This window comes from Salmo trutta, chromosome 1 (genome assembly GCF_901001165.1).
Source record: "Salmo trutta chromosome 1, fSalTru1.1, whole genome shotgun sequence".
NCBI classification, from domain to species: Eukaryota; Metazoa; Chordata; class Actinopteri; order Salmoniformes; family Salmonidae; genus Salmo; species Salmo trutta.
In genome coordinates this window covers 55,673,434-55,691,932 of record NC_042957.1, presented here as the reverse complement: position 1 = coordinate 55,691,932, position 18,499 = coordinate 55,673,434, and the positions used below count along the sequence as shown (strand labels likewise).

The 18,499-nt window shown below is 44.6% G+C and overlaps 2 protein-coding genes across 6 annotated transcripts; one reads left to right on the top strand and one right to left on the bottom strand.

The window, feature by feature from the left end:
- Positions 1 to 5,661: 5,661 nt before the first annotated feature.
- On the top strand, positions 5,662 to 7,701 carry LOC115201510 (telomerase RNA component interacting RNase). Its single transcript, XM_029765205.1, has 3 exons — positions 5,662 to 6,495; positions 6,848 to 6,925; positions 7,020 to 7,701. The coding sequence occupies exons 1-3, from the start codon at positions 6,223 to 6,225 to the stop codon at positions 7,122 to 7,124; spliced, it is 456 nt and encodes a 151-aa protein (XP_029621065.1). The 5' UTR covers positions 5,662 to 6,222; the 3' UTR covers positions 7,125 to 7,701.
- A 263-nt stretch (positions 7,702 to 7,964) lies between these two features.
- Positions 7,965 to 18,444, bottom strand: LOC115201468 (ubinuclein-2). Of its 5 annotated transcripts, none has more exons than XM_029765122.1 (17): positions 17,789 to 18,444; positions 17,286 to 17,417; positions 17,058 to 17,165; positions 16,263 to 16,373; positions 16,046 to 16,152; positions 15,399 to 15,864; positions 14,724 to 14,794; positions 14,470 to 14,599; positions 14,198 to 14,304; positions 13,958 to 14,068; positions 12,929 to 13,072; positions 12,590 to 12,640; positions 12,430 to 12,472; positions 11,177 to 12,307; positions 10,511 to 10,715; positions 8,778 to 8,846; positions 7,965 to 8,579 (listed from the first exon to the last, which is right to left on the bottom strand). In XM_029765122.1, exons 1-17 carry the CDS (start codon positions 18,098 to 18,100, stop codon positions 8,512 to 8,514), a joined length of 3,366 nt encoding a protein of 1,121 aa, XP_029620982.1. In that variant the 5' UTR covers positions 18,101 to 18,444; the 3' UTR covers positions 7,965 to 8,511. The 5 variants fall into 5 exon arrangements, with proteins under 5 accessions (XP_029620982.1, XP_029620989.1, XP_029621017.1 ...); XM_029765129.1 differs by having other exon boundaries at positions 7,965 to 8,558; XM_029765157.1 differs by lacking the exon at positions 17,789 to 18,444 and adding an exon at positions 17,632 to 17,760.
- Positions 18,445 to 18,499: the final 55 nt, after the last annotated feature.

Sequence of the window (18,499 nt, the reverse complement as noted above, 5' to 3'; positions counted from 1 at the left end):
AATATATTGTCAATGTACTGTCTAATTGCAGTATAACTTGTTGACACTATCCATTAGCAATATATTACAATTGACATTTACCATCACAAATTGAACATGCAGTTAAAGGACTTAAACTCTACTGAACAAAAATATAAACGCAACATGTGAAGTGTTGGTTTCATGAGCTGAAATAAAAGATTCCATAAATGTTCCATACGCACAAAAAGCATATCTCTCAAATGTTGTGCACAAATTTTGTTTACATTTTTGTTAGTAAATATTTATTCTTTGCCAAGACAATCCATCCACCTGACAGGTGTGGCATATCAAGAAGCTGATTAAAGTGCATGATCATTACAAAGGTGCACCTTGTCCTGGGGACAAGAAAAGGCCACTAAAATGTACAGTTTTGTGACAACGCAATGCCATAGCTGTCTCAAGTTTTGAGGGAGCGTGCAATTTGGCATGCTTACCGCAGGAATGTCCTACAGAGCTTTTGCCAGAGAATTGAATGTTCATTTTTCTACCAATGTTTTAGAGAATTTGGCAGAATGTCCAACAGGCCTCACAACCAGTGTCGTGTGGGTGAGCGGTTTACTGATGTCAACATTGTGAACAGAGTTCCCTGTGGTGGGGTTATGGTATGGGCAGGCATAAGCTACGAACAATGAACACAATTGCATTTTATTGATGTCAATTTGAATGCACAGAGATACCGTGACGAGATCCTGAGGCCCATTGTCGTGCCATTCATCCACCGCCATCACCTCATGTTTCAGCATGATAATGCACGGCCCCACGTTGCAAGGATCTGTACAAAATTCCTGGAAGCTGAACATGTCCCAGTTCTTCCATGGCCTGCATACTCACCAAACATGTAACCCGTTGATAGTACCAGCTATCTGGCTTGACTGACCTACCTGGCTGGCCGGCTGGACCTACCATGCAACCCATCTCCACGCCTTGTACTAAGTCACTGTAACCATTTGCTGAGGTATCAGGCAAAAGCAAAACACCCTCCTAAATGAAGGACTCGCCACTTTTTTTGTAACTCAAGCATGCACAGTGTGAAGGGGTTTGTGTTTTTATTTTTATATCTGTCTTTTTCTTTGTATAACTTTTTAATCAGTGCATAGAGGGTTATATAAAGGTGAAAGACAAGTTTGAAGTCCAGTGTATTCTAGTATTTTGCACTACAAATAAAATGGGTACACCTGTATTTGAAAAAGCCAGTGATGAGGATATTGTTTTTGTAAATTGGCCTCCAGTACGGTAGATGACAACACGCATTCATTTACTAGGCTAACTGACGATTGACGTGACTGAGGTGAAGAGCTTTTTGAGTTCAAGCGTCATGGATACAGTAACCATTTGAACAGTTTGCTACTACAGCGTATGGTCCTGTGTGGCTCAGTTGGTAGAGCATGGTGTTTGCAACGCCAGGGTTGTGGGTTCGATTCCCACGGGGGATCAGTATGGAGAATTTTTTTTAATGAAATATATGCGTTCACTACTGTAAGTCGCTCTGGATAAGAGCGTCTGCTAAATGACTTAAATGTATGGAGCGGAAAGATTGTGGAGATGTGGATATTGACAGCGAGGAGGAAGAAGGAAAGGACTTTAGGGAAGCGGTATGGTGAGGAAGATTGGCATCAAGTACAACAAAATATCCTGGTTGCTCAGAAATTGAATGTGACGAGGATGAATTACCTGCGGTGACAGGTGTGAAGACTGTGGAGTTTGAGCCTCCCCCCATGATTCTGTGCGAGTGAGATCTTTTCCTTTTGGCTGATCCATACGTGGTGCCAGGTTGGGTGGAGAAGGGGTTGGGGACTGTCTGTGAAAGGAACTTGAAGTGGACTCGTGAAAAGACCTGTGACTTGCTTTGCTCTCCGGAGCAGGGCGTCATTGAAAGGAGCGCTAACTGGGGTGGCGTTAGGTTCTGACACCCGCCGTTTGGTGCAATGCAAACCTGGTGGAGAGCGTTGTGAAACGGAGAAGACTGTCTATCCTGCTGAGTTTTGATGCAGTCTTGACTCGATGAAGTCAAGTAAGGATGTGTCAGTTATTCCGTGAGCGCTTTTGTCCCAAAACCATTACGGTGTTTTAGGTGCCAAGTTTATGGTCATGTTGCAGCAGTGTGTAGGAATGAGACGTGAGAAGTGTGCAGGAGGGCATGAGACAAAAGAATACTTTTTCCCCCCACTGTATTTGATCCCCTGCTGATTTTGTACGTTTTCCCACTTACAAAGAAATGATCAGTCTATCATTTTAATGGTAGGTTTATTTGAACAGTGAGAGACAGAATAACAACAAAAAAATCCTGAAAAATGCATGTAAAAAATGTTATAAAATGATTTGCATTTTAATGAGGGAAATAAGTATTTGACCCCTCTGCAAAACATGACTTAGTACTTGGTGGCAAAACCCTTGTTGGCAATCACAGAGGTCAGACTTTTTTTGTAGTTGGCCACCAGGTTTGCACACATCTCAGGAGGGATTTTGTCCCACTCCTCTTTGCAGATCTTCTCCAAGTCATTAAGGTTTCGAGGCTGACGTTTGGCAACTCGAACCTTCAGCTCCCTCCACAGATTTTCTATGGGATTAAGGTCTGGAGACTGGCTAGGCCACTCCAGGACCTTAATGTGCTTCTTCTTGAGCCACTCCTTTGTTGCCTTGGCCGTGTGTTTTGGGTCATTGTCATGCTGGAATACCCATCCACGACCCTGGCCCCGTCCATCGTCCCTTTGATGCGGTGAAGTTGTCCTGTCCCCTTAGCAGAAAAACACCCCCAAAGCATAATGTTTCCACCTCCATGTTTGACGGTGGAGATGGTGTTCTTGGGGTCATAAGCAGCATTCCTCCACCTCCAAACACGGCGAGTTGAGTTGATGCCAAAGAGCTCCATTTTGGTCTCATCTGACCACAACACTTTCACCAGTTGTCCTCTGAGTTCATTCAGATGTTCATTGGCAAACTTCAGACGGGCATGTATATGTATTCTTGAGCAGGGGGACCTTGCGGGCGCTGCAGGATTTCAGTCCTTCACGGCGTAGTGTGTTACCAATTGTTTTCTTGGTGACTATGGTCCCAGCTGCCTTGAGATCATTGGCAAGATCCTCCCATGTAGTTCTGGGCTGATTCCTCACCATTCTCATGATCATTGCAACTCCACGAGGTGAGATCTTGCATGGAGCCCCAGGCAGAGGGATATTGACAGTTCTTTTGTGTTTCTTCCATTTGCGAATAATCACACCAAATGTTGTCACCTTCTCACCAAGCTACTTGGTGATGGTCTTGTAGCCCATTCCAGCCTTGTGTAGATCTACAATCTTGTCCCTGACATCCTTGGAGAGCTCTGGTCTTGGCCATGGTGGAGAGTTTGGAATCTGATTGATTGATTGCTTCTGTGGACAGGTGTCTCTTTTACAGGTCACAAGCTGCGGTTAGGAGCACTCCCTTTAAGAGTGTGCTCCTAATCTCGGCTCGTTACCTGTATAAAAGACACCTGGGAGCCAGAAATCTTTCTGATTGAGAGGGGGTCAAACACTTATTTCCCTCATTAAAATGCAAATCAATTTATAAAATTTTTGACGTGTTTTTCTGGATATTTTTGTTGTTATTCTGTCTGTCACTGTTCAAATAAACCTACCATTAAAATTATAGACGGATCCTTTCTTTGTCAGTGGGCAAACGTACAAAATCAGCAGGGGATCAAATACTTTCTTCCCCCACTGTATGTAGTACTGGTGGAAAAAGCTGTGTGTCTAAATTCCCCCGCAGGCTGCCAGTTGGGGAACCCTGCTGTAGGGGTACCTCTTGTATGTTGCTGAAGACACAAGTGTTCGTTTCAGAGAAAGGCAGGTCAAGGTTGCCAGGGTCAGAGTGGCACAGAAGGTGTCGTATGCTGAGGCAGTGAAGAGAGTATTAGAGGAAGGTGGATCCAGGGCAAGGGATTCTAAGATGTTCCCTGTGAGTAGGACGAGACCAATAGAGAGTGGAAGGACTAGCGTGCTTCAGTAAGATTGTCTTCTTCGTGTACATAGTGTCGTGGAAATTCTAGTCAAGTGAGAGAGGCTTGTCATTTCTTCAAACAATCAATCTTTATTTGATATCAATTAATTATTGCAATAATGGAACAATTTTAAAAGGGAGAGATAGGGACACCCCATCCTCTCCTAAAGGAGAAAATAAAAATGTTGTAAATCTTAATCTGTCCAAACAATTCAAATTTTGAATTCTTATTTTCCATTTTTCTTTCCAATTAACTCCCCATTTCCTTTCTTTCCCACTTTCTTTGTTACTTTCACTATTCTACATATCTGTTTACTTTAACTCAGAAGCCCTCTCAATCACCATCACCCAGTACATTTCTCTTCCACTCAAATACTTGTTCCCCTCAACAATCTCTCCGTCTAACATTACTTTACCAGGTGAACAAAAAGTGTTAAATTATAGACAAAACAAAACATGATAACTTCTGTTAACAGGGAGGCCACTGTCCTCCCTCCACTCTTTAATCATTTGTGTTTTTATCCACTCCAACATTTACTGTATATACTATACCCAATCTCCGTTGCCCAATCTCCGTTGGATATTCACAATTTGCTTCAGACTCATTAAATGTCTATTATTTTAAGATTAATATTTATAAACTACATCGGCCAACATCAGAAGTGAAATTATACATTTGGAGGGAGCTTACTTTCTAAAGTAGCTCTCGAGACTAGATTTCTTTCTGATTATAACTTTCACAAAAACATGCCTGGCACTATCCACCAGTCCCCTGTAGATGGCGCTCTCTGTCCATAATAGGTCTGGCGCCTGAGATGGCGTACAGGAAATCAGACACTTTCCGTTTTGCCTACTCACGAATTGGTTTAGAACGTCAAGCTTTGGAATATCAACAAACTCCATCGGGACTACAAATTATAGCCTTAAGTTTAAAAACAAATCTCTACATGTTCAACATTTCAATGGTTCTATTTGACAGGTTATAGGTTTTGTTTCAAAATGTATTACCAGGACGGAGGGCATCCCATAAGTATTTAAAGTTTTATTGGTTAAGGATAAATCAATTCCCCGTACTTTTACCAAAAGTTGACATACGCCAATATTTTTCTGAGACTATTTCCCATGTAATCTTTTAACATTATCTCTATCGAATGATCCATTTTTGCTTAAACTTTTATTTAACTAGGCAAGTCAGTTAAGAAGACAATCTTATTTACAGTGACTACCTACACCAGCCAAACCCTGACAACGCTGGGCCAATTGTGCGCCACCCAATCACAGTCGATTGTGTTACAGCCTAGATACGAACCACGGGGTCTGTATTGACGCCTCAAGCACTGAGATGCAGTGTCTTAGACCGCAGCGCCACTCGGAAGCCCCAAGTATGACTCCCTGATGAAATAAAGGTTAAATAAAATAAATAAAATAAAAAGATAGGGCCAAGTAGTGGAATAGTAGGGAGGTTTTAATGGGTGAAGGGTTAGTTAGTTCGTAGGGCAATTTTTCTTCCCTTTATCCTCCCCTTTATTTCACAAACTGTAATGAGTTCACACTCCAGAACAGTAAGACACAGCCCACACAGTAGGAGGCGGCATGCACCTCTAACGAATGTTTGCGGACCGCCATAATACCATAGAATAAGAAGATTGACGTGCTGACGTAAATGATAAGCCGAAATTCAACATGGCCGATAACAAGTGAAAGAAAACCACATCTGGACAAATGCAGCCAATATCAGTAATATACTTCACTTTGAGAATCGTTTGAATAAATATATTATTATATATAGCTAATGTGGTTGATTTGTGTTTTGCAATGGTTTAGCTACTCGTGACACAATTGTTTGGTCATTAGCTAGTTGACATTTTTCGAATAGCTAGTTAGCTACAACGCTGACGGGGCTAACGTTAGCTAGCCTCCAACAACAAGTCTGAGTTTTTTTTCGCCGCGAGGACGTGCTAGCTCGCTGGGAGGCGGACAAGTGTCGCTCCGATTAATTTATGGATTTCCACGTTTTAAATTAGATGGCTTCGTATGCTAGCGCCTTTGCCTCGAAGTTTGTTGCTTAGTTTGGGGTTCGGGTGGAGTCCGTCACCGATAGCGTTTTTTTGTCAAGTAGCTAGCCGGCTTTAGTTTGTGTTATTGACACAAAACGACCAGAGAGCACACCACTAGTTGCAGAAAGGCCTAAAGGAACTGAGCCCTTTTACGTGAAAAAAAGCTAACATGGATCCGAAGCGTGGATACAACAGAAGACATCAAAACAGCAGCGATTCGAGCAGTAACAGCCCGGGGTCGCCAGACAGTCCTGCACCGGGAGTCAGCAAAGCAACAGCGGCCAATACATTTGCTAATGATGGAAGCTTTATGGAGATGTTCAAGAAAAAAATGGAGGAAGAAAAAAGAAAAAAAGAAATGGACCAAGGATGCGGTGATAAAAGTACTGCTGACGAAGGACAGTCGACACAGGAAAAGAAGACTCCGAGTGTGACCAGCTTTGTAAGGGGTTTGGCAGTTGTTAGCTAGAGATTGTAGCCAATGGCAAAATTAACAAATTACAAACTTTTTTTTAAATCCACCACACACAGCTCACGTTAGTGAATAGTTACATCACCATAGAGGGATACATTCACATGTGAAGAGGTGCACTGCAGTGTCACCAACAAGTAACCTGAGATCCACATCAGGTCTAGACATTGGAAAGCATTCATTAACTACTCAAGACTTCAGGACTGTTTCCCGTGATAACATAGGCTTGTTCTGTGTTCTCTCGTCTTGTGTAGTCTCCATCATTGGCAGTCCACCCGCAAGGGCTCGTATAACGGTTTCAGTCTTCTATCCCCTAACCCAGGTGGGGAAGCGCAGAGGTGGCTCTAAATTGGCCCTCAAGACTGGCATGGTTGCGAAGAAACAGAAAGTGGATCCTGAGGTTCAAGAAATATTTTTTCCTGATCGTTTTGTCATGACATTGTCTTCACTTGTGTCCTCTAAGCCATTGTCTAATTATTTATTCTGTTTTCCAGATGGAGGGCAAGGGGGATGCCTGGACAAAATACATGGCAGAGGTGAAAAAGTATAAAGCCCATCAGTGTGGCGATGATGACAAAACCAGGCCCCTGGTCAAATAGACTCTGGAGGACCTTTAGAAAGAAAAACCAACAGGGATTGGGACAGCCATCAAACCTTCTGCATACTGCCAGACTCTTTACAGCTGTAGAAGCGATCACCTATTTTAATGTTTAATCTTGTTTTTCCAGTTTTCTTTTTGGGTTTAAATGAATGTCAGCTTGTGTGCTGTATGGGGCAATAGCATTTTGATGTGGGGTTAAAAAGGCTTTTGGGATTGTATTGGAGTACATTACTGGTCCTGCTTGATTATTTAAGGGTTATGCTGTCAGGATTGTAGCTCCTGGATTAAGTCATGAGTAATTTTCTGAGTTTGTTTGAGATATGGCATTTGATGTCAGCTAAATTATAAGCACCGCCCATTGACCTGTGTGTTTTGCCTTGGGTGTGTTGGCTTTGTCTGGACCCAGAACCCTAAAGAACCTCTGTGCTGTTTCAACCTCAGTCTGGTGGAGGCACAGAAAGTTGTGCAGCCTTGTGTTGATTCATTTGACCTTTTGGGCTGCTTTGGATAAGCAACCGTCAGGTAGTGTCTCCGGTTTGTTACCCATCAAATAAACTTTTGATTAATCAGACTCCAGGTAGCATGGTAAAGTGTTTCTTTGCAACGCTGACCATTTGTGGATTTTAAGAGCCAATATTGAGACGGGGGGGGGGGGGGGGTTAGTTCAACCCACTCTGATATACTTTTACTAACTTTTCACTATGTGGATGTTATTGGCTTGTTTTCCATTTTTATAAAAGTTATGCAGTGTAGTACTTCATGAAAGTGAGTGAAGGCACAAGACATGAGGGAACAGAATTACCCATGCTGATGACCATAGAAAGTCACCAATATACCATTTTGTTATAATCCTGCATAGTTCATGGCTTGTTTTATTGAATTGTGGAGTTATGTACAGCAAAAAAAAAATACAGCTCCAGTCCCTAAACAAATTCAACAACATTCGCATTTAGTATCATTTCTTACAGGTCTAGATAATTACATTGAAAAAGCACCATCAAATAGACACACTAACCCAGGTATCAGAGAGGGAGGGTTACACAAACAAATTTGCACACTGACGCTAAATAGTGCATTCACACACAAACCAACAAGCAGACCTCTCATTCATTCTCCCTCCCTGACCACAGTGATAAAGGTCTGTTCTGTAAACATTGACAAAAACAAACTTGTCATTAAGCCTTACAATATTAAAACAATTATCAAATTGCTGTTTAAAAAATAAGTAACAGCCGGAAGATTATCGAGAGGGTCCAATTCCCCATTTCAGCCCCATCCTGTGTTTGGGCAGCTTCTGTTAGTCATTCAAAGTCATCCTAGTTCCTGATTTGTCCTGATAGCTGTCATATCATAGTGGATGTCCTCAGTGTTGCAAACAGGCGTGGTCAAAGAGACTTCCTCTTCACATCCCCTCCTTGGGTTTGATTGACATCTGGACGGGAAGAGTAGAGTTCTTGAAATATTCATAGGAAACAAAAACAAATATTTAAACATAACACAAATGACAACCACCGACATGACGAAAGCGGCAGCATGCACAGAGACTATGGAGGGTCAGACAGGGAAGATGTCTGTTTTTCTTCTCAGGGACATTTGAAGTGACAGCGGGCTGAGTGGAGAGAGCGGGGTCACAGGGAAGGGCAGATTTTACCTGAGAAAGCGAGCTGTAAGTGAGGAGGCAGAGCAACCTGAGACCCTGACTGGAGACTCTTTAACAGATCTGAGGAGAGACAGGAGGACATGGGAGGGAGGAGGAGACACACAGGAGAGTGTAGGTCAAGGGCATGGTGAGCTCGGAAAGGCAGTGGAGACGAAACAAGAATAGGAAGCAAGACAGAAGAAACGGGTTGAAAGGAAAAGAGATGAGCCAGGTCAAATAGTAGATGGATGTAAAAGCACAGGAGATTAATGGAATAATAACATTTTAAAGAAGAGGCACAGAGGGAGAAGGGGAGAAATGAGGGATGAACCACAAAAACAATATGGGAGAATGTCAGACAATGGAGAAAAACATTGCAGGCTTCCAGACATAGCATGGGGATTTAACACAATGGTCCAACAACATAAAATACACAAACTATACACATACCCAGACATCAACATCCGCACAGACTAGACTAAAGCAACCCCATCTCGATCAGCTGTTCTACATTCAACTTCTGCTACGTTACAGCCTTATTCTAAAATTTATTAAATCACCCCCCCTTATAATGATTAAGCAAATACAGGTTTTTAGAAATGTTTGCAAAAAAAACTGAAATGTCACATTTAAATAAGTATTCAGACCCGTTACTCAGTATTTTTGTTGAAGCACCTTTGCCAGCGATTACAGCTTAGTCTTCTTGGGTATGACGCTACAGTCGGAGGTCCTGAGCGCTCCGGAGTAGGTTTTCATTATGTATCTCTCTGTACTTTGCTCTGTTCATCTTTCCCTCAATCCTGACTAGTCTCCCAGTCCCTGCCGCTGAAAAATTCCCACAGTATGATGCTGCCACGACCATGATTCCCCATAGGGATGGTATTGGCCAGGTGATGAGTGGTGCCTGGTTTTCTCCAGATGTAACGCTTGACATTCAGGCCAAAGAGTGCTTTAGGTGCCTTTTGGCATACTCCAAGTGGGCTGTCGTGCCTTTTACTGAGGAGTGGCTTCCGTCTGGGCACTCTACCATAAAGACCTGATTGGTGGAGTGCTGCAGAGATGGTTGTCCTTCTGGAAGGTTCTCCCATATCCACAAAGCAACTCTGGAGCTCTGTCGGTGACCATCGGGTTCTTGGTCACCTCCCCGACCAAGGCCCTTCTCCCCCGATTGCTCAGTTGGGCCGGGCGGCCAGCTCTAGGAAGGGTCTTGGTGGTTCCAAACTTCTTACATTAAAGAATGTAGGTCATTGTGTTCTTGGGGACCTTCAATGCTGCAGACATTTTTTGGTACCCTTCCCCAGATCTGTGCCTCAAAACAATCTACAGACAATTCCTTCGACCTCATGGCTTGGTTTTGGCTCTGACATGCACTGTCAACTGTGGGACCTTATATAGACAGGTGTGTGCCTTTCCAAATCATGTCCATCCAATTTAATTTACCACAGGTGGGCTCCAATCAAGTTGTATAAACATCTCAAGGATAATTAAAGGGAAACAGGATGCACCTGAGATCAATTGAGTCTCATAGCAAAGGGTCTGAATACTTATGTAAATAAGTTTTATTTTTTATTTTTAATACATTTGCAAACATTTCTAAAAACCTGTTTTCATTATGGGGTATTGTGCGTAGATTAAGGCTGTAATGTAACAAAATGTGGAAAAAGTGAGGGGGTCTGAATACTTTCCGAAAGCACTGTACATTTTTCATTTTTTTCATGTTTCTGTGGACTGGCTGTGTCACTCACTCTGGGTCAGGGAGAATGCTGAGCTGTTGCTGGCTGAGGAGCCGCTGGCCCCGGTGCTGGAGCCAGCTGTGCCACCTAATGGGGGCAGGTTTAAGAGTGAAGGAAACGGGAAGGGCAGGGAGACGGGAACCAGCCCCCCCAACATCCCAAAGCCCAGTGGGAGAGACGGAGCAGAGCCAAGAAGACTGCTGCTGGCTGAGGACACCTGGAGAACAAAGGCATATTCTTAAGCAATAAGGCCCGGGGGAGGGGTGTGGTATATGGCCAATATACCACGGCTACGGGCTGTTCTTATGCACGACATAATGCGGAGTACCTGGATACAGCCCTTAGCCGTGGTATATTGGCAATATAGCATAACCCCCTGGAGGTGACTTATAGCTATTATAAACTGGTTACCAATGTAATTAGAGCAGTAAAAATAAATGTTTTGTCATTCTCGTGGTATATGGTCTGATATACCACAGCTTTCAGCATTCAGGGCTCGAAGCACCCAATTTTTAATTAGAAATATAGACCCAGACCAACAGACAACATATACAAAACATAAGAGATAAAATACATAAATACACAGACAACACAAACCACAGTAGACAAACAAATTTTGAACATTTGCTGCACCATGACCTTGTCCCACCCAGCTACCATCTCTTACTTCTCACTTACCTGTGGCAACTGAGAAGAGACAGACTGTGTGGAGACAGATTTAATAGGCTTAGCCCCCTGAATGGTTCCACCTGCCAGCCTTTGTCGCTGATTGGCCGAGGCTGTGGTAGGGGAGGGACTGGATCCCGAATGCTTGCTGATGGATGAGGTGTTGGTAAGGCTGGTGTTGGCGCTGCTGCTGATGATCTGAGAGGGGGTCTTCTGCCCTCCTGGAGGGGTGTAGCTGCCTTGGACAAGTTTGGCTGGCCCTCCCGGAGCACCTGAGAAAGGTGGGCGGAACCCTGCTGGGCTTTTGGAGGAGTACTGGTGCATACTGGAAGCTGCCTGAGGCCTGGGATTGGGGGAGGGTGAGGAGAAGGTGGTGGGCGTTAAGGGGTTGGGGAGGCGAGGGGTGAGTTTGATGATGGGTGAGGTGCTGCTGTGGGAGGACTTAGTGAGAGTGGCCTGCATGGGGGTGATGAAGTTGGACTGCTGCTGAGCTTGGGCTCCTGAGAGAGAGTGGGAGAAGGAGGGAGAGGGGGATGAGAGGGGGGTGTCACCGCTGTTGGCTTTAGTATTATTGCTGCCAAAGCCCTTCTGATTGGGGGGTGGCCGCGGCTTAGGCTGGGAGTGAGAGCCGGGAGCGTTGGCTTTACTCAGGGCCGTCCCAGCAAGCCTCTGAGTGCTCTGCACTGATTGTCTGTGAGCCTGAGCCAGGGCACCTCCACCCTTCATCGACCCCAACCCCTCGCTCCTCGCTGAGGACAGAGAAGGGGAGACCGTGGGAGGCCGAGAGAGAGAGGAGGGGGAGGAGGAGGTAGAGACGTAGAGAGGTGTGTTGGAGCTGGGTGTGTTGATGGTGCTCTTCTTGTGCTTCTGGAGGAGAGGTGAGGCGTGGAGGGAGGATGGGGCAGTCTTGGGCCTATCAGGGGAGGGGGGACTGTCCCCTTGGATCAGGCCCTTGGCTGCGTTGCTGAGGAGGGCCAGGGCCTGGGAGATGGAGTCCAGGGCGGGGGCGGTCAGCTCTTCATCCAGGGAGTCCAGCAGACAGATGGTCTCAGCGGGGGACTGGGAGGGCCGGCAGGCCACTGGGGCTGCAGGGGAGGGGGTCGCACCAACCGAGGGGGTGGATCTCTGGACCCAACTACCCTCCTGGATCACCAAACAACATAGGAGATAGAAAGAGCAAACAATTAGTGTGATCTAAATCTATTCAAACAATGGTATTGAAATGACAAGCATGCACGTAATGCATCAGACTGCAAAACACTAACCTTGGGTTTAGACTTGGGAGTAGGAACCATCTTTTTCTTGGCTCTGGATAACAGTGAAATCAAAAGGAAAAAGAGTGCATAATTAAGAACACCAGTGTTAACCTTTACTTATTTTAAAAATCACTATATTTAAGTAAAGTATATCAAAGTAATGACTCACGGATTGCCAGTGAGGTGACAATGAACCATGAGGCTCTCTTTGAATAGCATCCTGAGGAGGAGAGGAACGTGGAGAGATTTTTTTTTAACCTTTATTTAACCAGGCAAGTCAGTCAAATTCTTATTTACAATGACGGCCTACCAGGCAACTGTTCTGCCTTGTTCAGGGGCAGAAGGACAGATTTTTACCTTGTCAGCTCATGGATTTGATCCAGCAACCTTTTGGTTACTGGCCCAAAGCTCTAACCACTAGGCTACCCGCCGCCCCATGTGATGTGGTGAAATGCAAACTAGGTTAAATGGTCAAATTGTATACTTTTATGAAAACACACACACTGACCTGCCCTGCATCCAGCCCTTGGGCCACAGTGGTTTCACCTCAGTCTCCATGAAGGCCTTGAGATAGTCCTCTGGAGACTGGGAGCTCTGTCCCTCCAGCTCATAGCAGCCCAGCTTCACCCTCACCAGGTTACACAGCAACACCCTACAGACCAACACACGTTCCACCAACTATGCATTACAATTTCAGCTCCACTTTTGGCGAATGACTCATTCTTTTTGGACAACTCTTTTTACTGACTCGAGAGTCATGATTTGCTTTTCTGGGCGACTCGTTAATTTTAGTCATTCGTTTGACTTGCTGGCTGCATTTAGTTCTACAGCAGGATTAATACGCACTCCTTCTGTCACTCCGGAGATGTGCTCCGACCAACAACTGTTCGTCATATGAGCGCAGGTAAAATAGATCATGCTGCAGGCAGCATAGAAAAGAAAAAAATACATGTTTAGAACTAATAAATGATTGCATGGTGCAAGAATAAATGCTATGATGGACACAGCTTTGTAGAACCAAAAGATACACAGCTTCTGCTCAACAAACTCGAATCATCATGAACTGCAAACGATATTGTGCTTATCACCCTCACACCACTCAAGCAACGCATTCCGCCAAGAGTCGTTCACAATCGAGTCCGGTTGCGGCCACAACTAGACTTTGTTTCAAATGTACCAAGAAATAATTGTATTTGTATGCCTAGCAATCAACAAATATACATTGTTTAAAGCACCATTTTACAGGTCTGTCACAAACGACATCTCCAACAAGCCCCTTATGGTGAACGATCTATGAACGAGAGGCTTGTAGAATTATGACTATTTCTAGTTTTTAAGTTATCGTTCCCCGGGGTCCTGCCTGCTCTGGGCATTACTGACTCAAATGAACAAAATGAGTCGAAAGATTGATTCATTTGACTGAACGAGTCGAAAAGATCGGAGTCAGTAAAAAGAGCCGAATGTCCCATCACTACACTAAACCAAAACACCTGTATAACATAATTGTATGACGTTAAATTAACAAATGAGAGCTCACCTGAGCTTCTCATCCCAGACAAACTTTTTGCGAGGTCCCATCACTCTCTTCCCAGGCTTCTCCTCATCCTCCTCTTCTGACCCGTTCTTTTCCCCTTCTTCTGACTGCTGCCTGTAAATACACAACCCAGAGAGAATATTGGACGAGGAGTGGAAAAATAGACAGCAAGGGACAAAAGGAGATGTATGAGAGGAAATAAGAGGTGAACAGAATGCAGGAGAAGAAAGGAGAAGGCCTTACTTGGCCACTTTGGCGATGCAGTCCATGTTGTATCTGGCGATCTGCTCTGGCATCACGCTGCACACAGCCAGCTTCAGCTTCAGTAGCGGGGCCCGCAGACGGTCATCCTGGATGACAGAAGATGGAAAAGGTTACAATCACGCACACCAGATGACACTCACGCCACACACTCCGTTAACAAACAAGCTACAATTAGATAGAAGACAAGAACAGGCATATTATGTGCACACACAAACATACACATAAAATGTCAAACACACACACACACACACCTGGATATTGAGGCTGAGTTTCTTTAGGCGTTTGAGCAGAGCCTCCTTGTTGCAGGGCACAAAGGCCTCTAGATGGGAGTAGACTGAAGAGCGCACTGCTGCCGGCTGCTCCTGGACCTGCAACTCAATACTGACCAACACACAGAGGAAGAGGGTTAGACATTAAGATAAACACTGACTAACACACGCAGAGAGATGGTCAGGGGAGGAAAGAGGGTTTGTACTGTTGTAAAGAGCTCAGAGCAGAGACTCACTCCAGTAGGATGTTGTTCATGTCCAGCGTGAAGAACTTTTTCCTGCCCTCTTGATCAAACTGATGAGAAGCCTGTTCGTTGGGAGAATAATTCAATTTCAGAGATTCTCCAAAACAAAACATATTATGCTCAAATGGACACTGAAATGTAATGCAAATCAATCAATCACCTGCCCTTTCACTCCTCTAAGCCTCACCTTGTCGTCTAAGCTTTTCTTTTTGACTCCGTTACAGTACCTCTCGCTCTTGGCCTCCTCTCCTCCCTGCTTCCACTACCTTTCTCTCCTCTTCCAGATATTCCCCTCTTGCCCTTCACTGTTCTGTCAGAGAGATTTGGCACTTGTTTTCCCCTCATCATCTCCCTCAAATAACATCACTGCTCTCTTGTTGCCACAGCAACCTCTACTTCTCACTCCTACTTGTGCCCCTGAGAGAATGCATGTGTTACTCAGGTCTCTTTATGGAAGGAAATATCAAAATGGTGACAATCATCACTTTTCGTTTTTAAGGGGGGGAAAAAATCAATGCACTACATGTAATGTGCTTGAACGTTTTCAACGAGCAGTGAAGGCCTTTAGACCCTACAAATCAAATAAAGAAACTGACTTAAGACCTAAAATATCTAAATATTAAATATATCTGCAGCTGGATTTGATTGAAGATGTCAGTCACTTACCACTCGGAGGTCCTCAATGCGCTTACTGAGAGGGGCAGGCAGTCCATTAGGCAGAGGAGGAGGGGGCAGGAGACCTCCTTGTACCCCCTGGACCATACCCTGGACCCTACCCGGAGCACCGTTCTCCCCCTGCGCAGGGCTGGAGGGCTGAGGAGAGTCCAGCAGCCCAAAGTCCAGGTCACCCATCATGTCCTGCAGCATGTCGTTGTTATTGGCTGAGCCCAGCAGTGACATCATGGCAGGGTCGTTGGCCAGGTCAGCCATGCTGATGTCGTTGGGTTTAGGGTGGGCGTTGAGCAGGGCACTGTTGGCGTTGTGCTGGCCACGGGGCAGGCCGGGGTTCTTCTTGCGGTTCTCCTCCTTCTCCCGCGTGAAGCGGCGGAGCATGGCGGCCAGATTCAGAGAGTCCTTCATCAACTTCTTCCTTTTCTTCTTCTCTGGCCGGTGGACATTCAGGCCAGACGCTCTGGAAGATAACATAGGACCGTTGAGTTGCTACATGGAGCTTGTTACAACCCATAGACATATAGCATAACTATGAAGCACACGGCTCAAGTCAAAGTCGGGCAATAAGTTCATACATCGGATATGAGCTTATACATCAGTTAACTTCAGAAGTGGCACAACAGATGTAGAACATTGCTCACCCTTGCTTTGGCATCCTGATCTTCCTGGGCTTTTTCTCATCCATGTTACTGCCATCTTGCTTTTTCATTCGCTTCTTTATCACACGCTCCTCACCATCTTTCAACTTCTACAGACAGGAGGAACAAACACTGAGCTTGTCACATGATACAGAAATAGAGTTTAACACTGAATAACATTTGTTCATATATTGAAAAGGTGTGTGTGTGTGTAACCCACCTTGAAGTCCTCTCCCTCCGACTCAGAGGCTGCTCTGAACTGCAGGGTGCCAGTGTTGATGTAGAACCCTCCCAGCTTAGTGTTGAGGGAGGCTGGCACCAGTTCATCATACTGAGGGAAAGAAAGTAGCTAAGGGATAATCAACAAGGGGCTATGTATTCTCTGGAAAATAATAAACAACATGGAAGGTGTGTTCGACTACACGCTAGTGGAGTGGAACTAACCTTCCATGGAGTTGCATTATTTTCCGAGTTGATTTTCCCTTTTATACCATGGCTCTAATTTAACAAATTTACAGATAGAAATTCATTCAACATCCACTGAAGTAGCTAGCAAGTTTACTAGATATAGTAGCTACAGTAATTGCCTTGGTAACCAAACAAACAGCTTGCTATTATGAAAATGAAATTCAACAATGTCAATAATGTTCTCAACTCAACTTTTGCTTTCAAATACAGCTCAAACATAGAACATGTAAGAATGAACTGTAGCTATTGAATTCTACCGTGCTGATATACCGTGCATTATAGGGAAATAATGCCCGCTGTAGAATGCCCGTCAAGCCAATCAGGAAAGACTATTCAACAATGCCATGGTATAACAGGTTACAAACAGCAGAGAAACTAATAAGCAAGTATGGGGGAGAGGAATGCAATGTGTTAATGAAAAAGGATCTATGATACAGGAGCTAGGGGTAAAGTGCAAATATGTTAAAGCATATGTTGATGCTTGTTTAGATGAGTCTGTTCACAAAGGAAGGATTCTGCAGTATATGAGCAGACAGAGGGTACTTACAGCCTCAGAGTTATCAATGAATGGGTCAGTCTCATCGTAGCCAAAACCAATGTCGATGAGATCCTGCACTCTGTCCTTTCGCTTCTTTTTCCCTGCATTGGCCTGTGACTAGAGGAAACAAAAACTACAGGTGACTAGGTGAAAATATACAAGGCAAATGAAAGTAATTCAATCTATTTGATCTATGTGTAGACCTATTTGTTTCCCCCACAAAGTAAAGAGACCTACATATTTGCTCTCAAATTTCTTGGCAATCGCCTCTACTTCTCTTCTCTCCTTCTCGTCGTCTGCAAAGGGGTCGTTGGGGTCCAGGGCTGGCGTCAGGCCTTTAGGAGGTCCTGGAGCAGGAGGCTTCTTCACCTTCAAGAGACAATCAGGCATGTCAGGAAATGAGAGTAGGTAAAATGGGTTCAACTGTGGATTCTTAGTAGCTTAAAATGTCATCTTAAAAGTTGTACCTCCAGCAAGATGTGAAATAGATGTCATTACCATATTATATGATGTAGATAACGGTAATATAAACATTCATATGAAAATTAGAACGTTATAGCCTACATGAAGTTGGCATGCTTACATCATATCTAAGAATACTGTAGCTACAGTTGGCCAACATCGCTCTTGTTGACAACAGCACCATAGCCTCGAGAGCTTACACTTCAAGCTGCCTACGCGTTCACCGGCCCAGCCTGCTGTGTTATCACTTGTAGCCTTGACTGATTTCACGTCTTTACCTGAGTAGATTGAACAAGTTCACTGTAGTTGAATTCAGCAGATCCCCGTTCGCTGGGTTCGGGCAAGGAGAGGTTCAAGCGCACTGTTACACGTTTTGTTTCCGCTGAATCCCCGTCACCGGCTTTCACGATACCGAATGGACTAGCACCAGTACCACCTCCTGGCCTGGTTGCTGCACTTCCACCCCCTCCATCTTCCTCCAAACTGATTTCGGCCTCATCTTCCCGGCGGCGTTTCTTGGATTCCGAAGGCGGTGCATTGTTGTTAAAAGAAGAGATTGTGACAAACGGTACTTTTCTCGGTTCGGCCATTTGATGCTGACCGTCACAGAGCCCCTCGGTACGAACACACAAGGGAGGACGAGACTTCACTGAACTAACGTTACTGTAGCTTGCTATCTAAAATTGGGAATGTTCGACAACTAACGTTAGTTTACCATCTAGCTATATCAGGTAATAAAATGCCTTAACCCACACAGTGGTATCTTCTGCGACTCCCAGGTTAGCTCCGGGGCCTTTAAATCACGAGGAAGAGTAGTTTTAGTTGTTTCCATGAAATTGTTCGGTAGCTACCGCAAGGAGGCATCTGAAGTAGCCATCTTGACCATTATTATCATTATTCAGTGAGAGTAGTAACTGGGCGTGCGTACGAAAAGAAAGCGGAAACAGAAAAGTCAGGGAGCAGTCTTTGACCAATCATAGAGCGAGAAC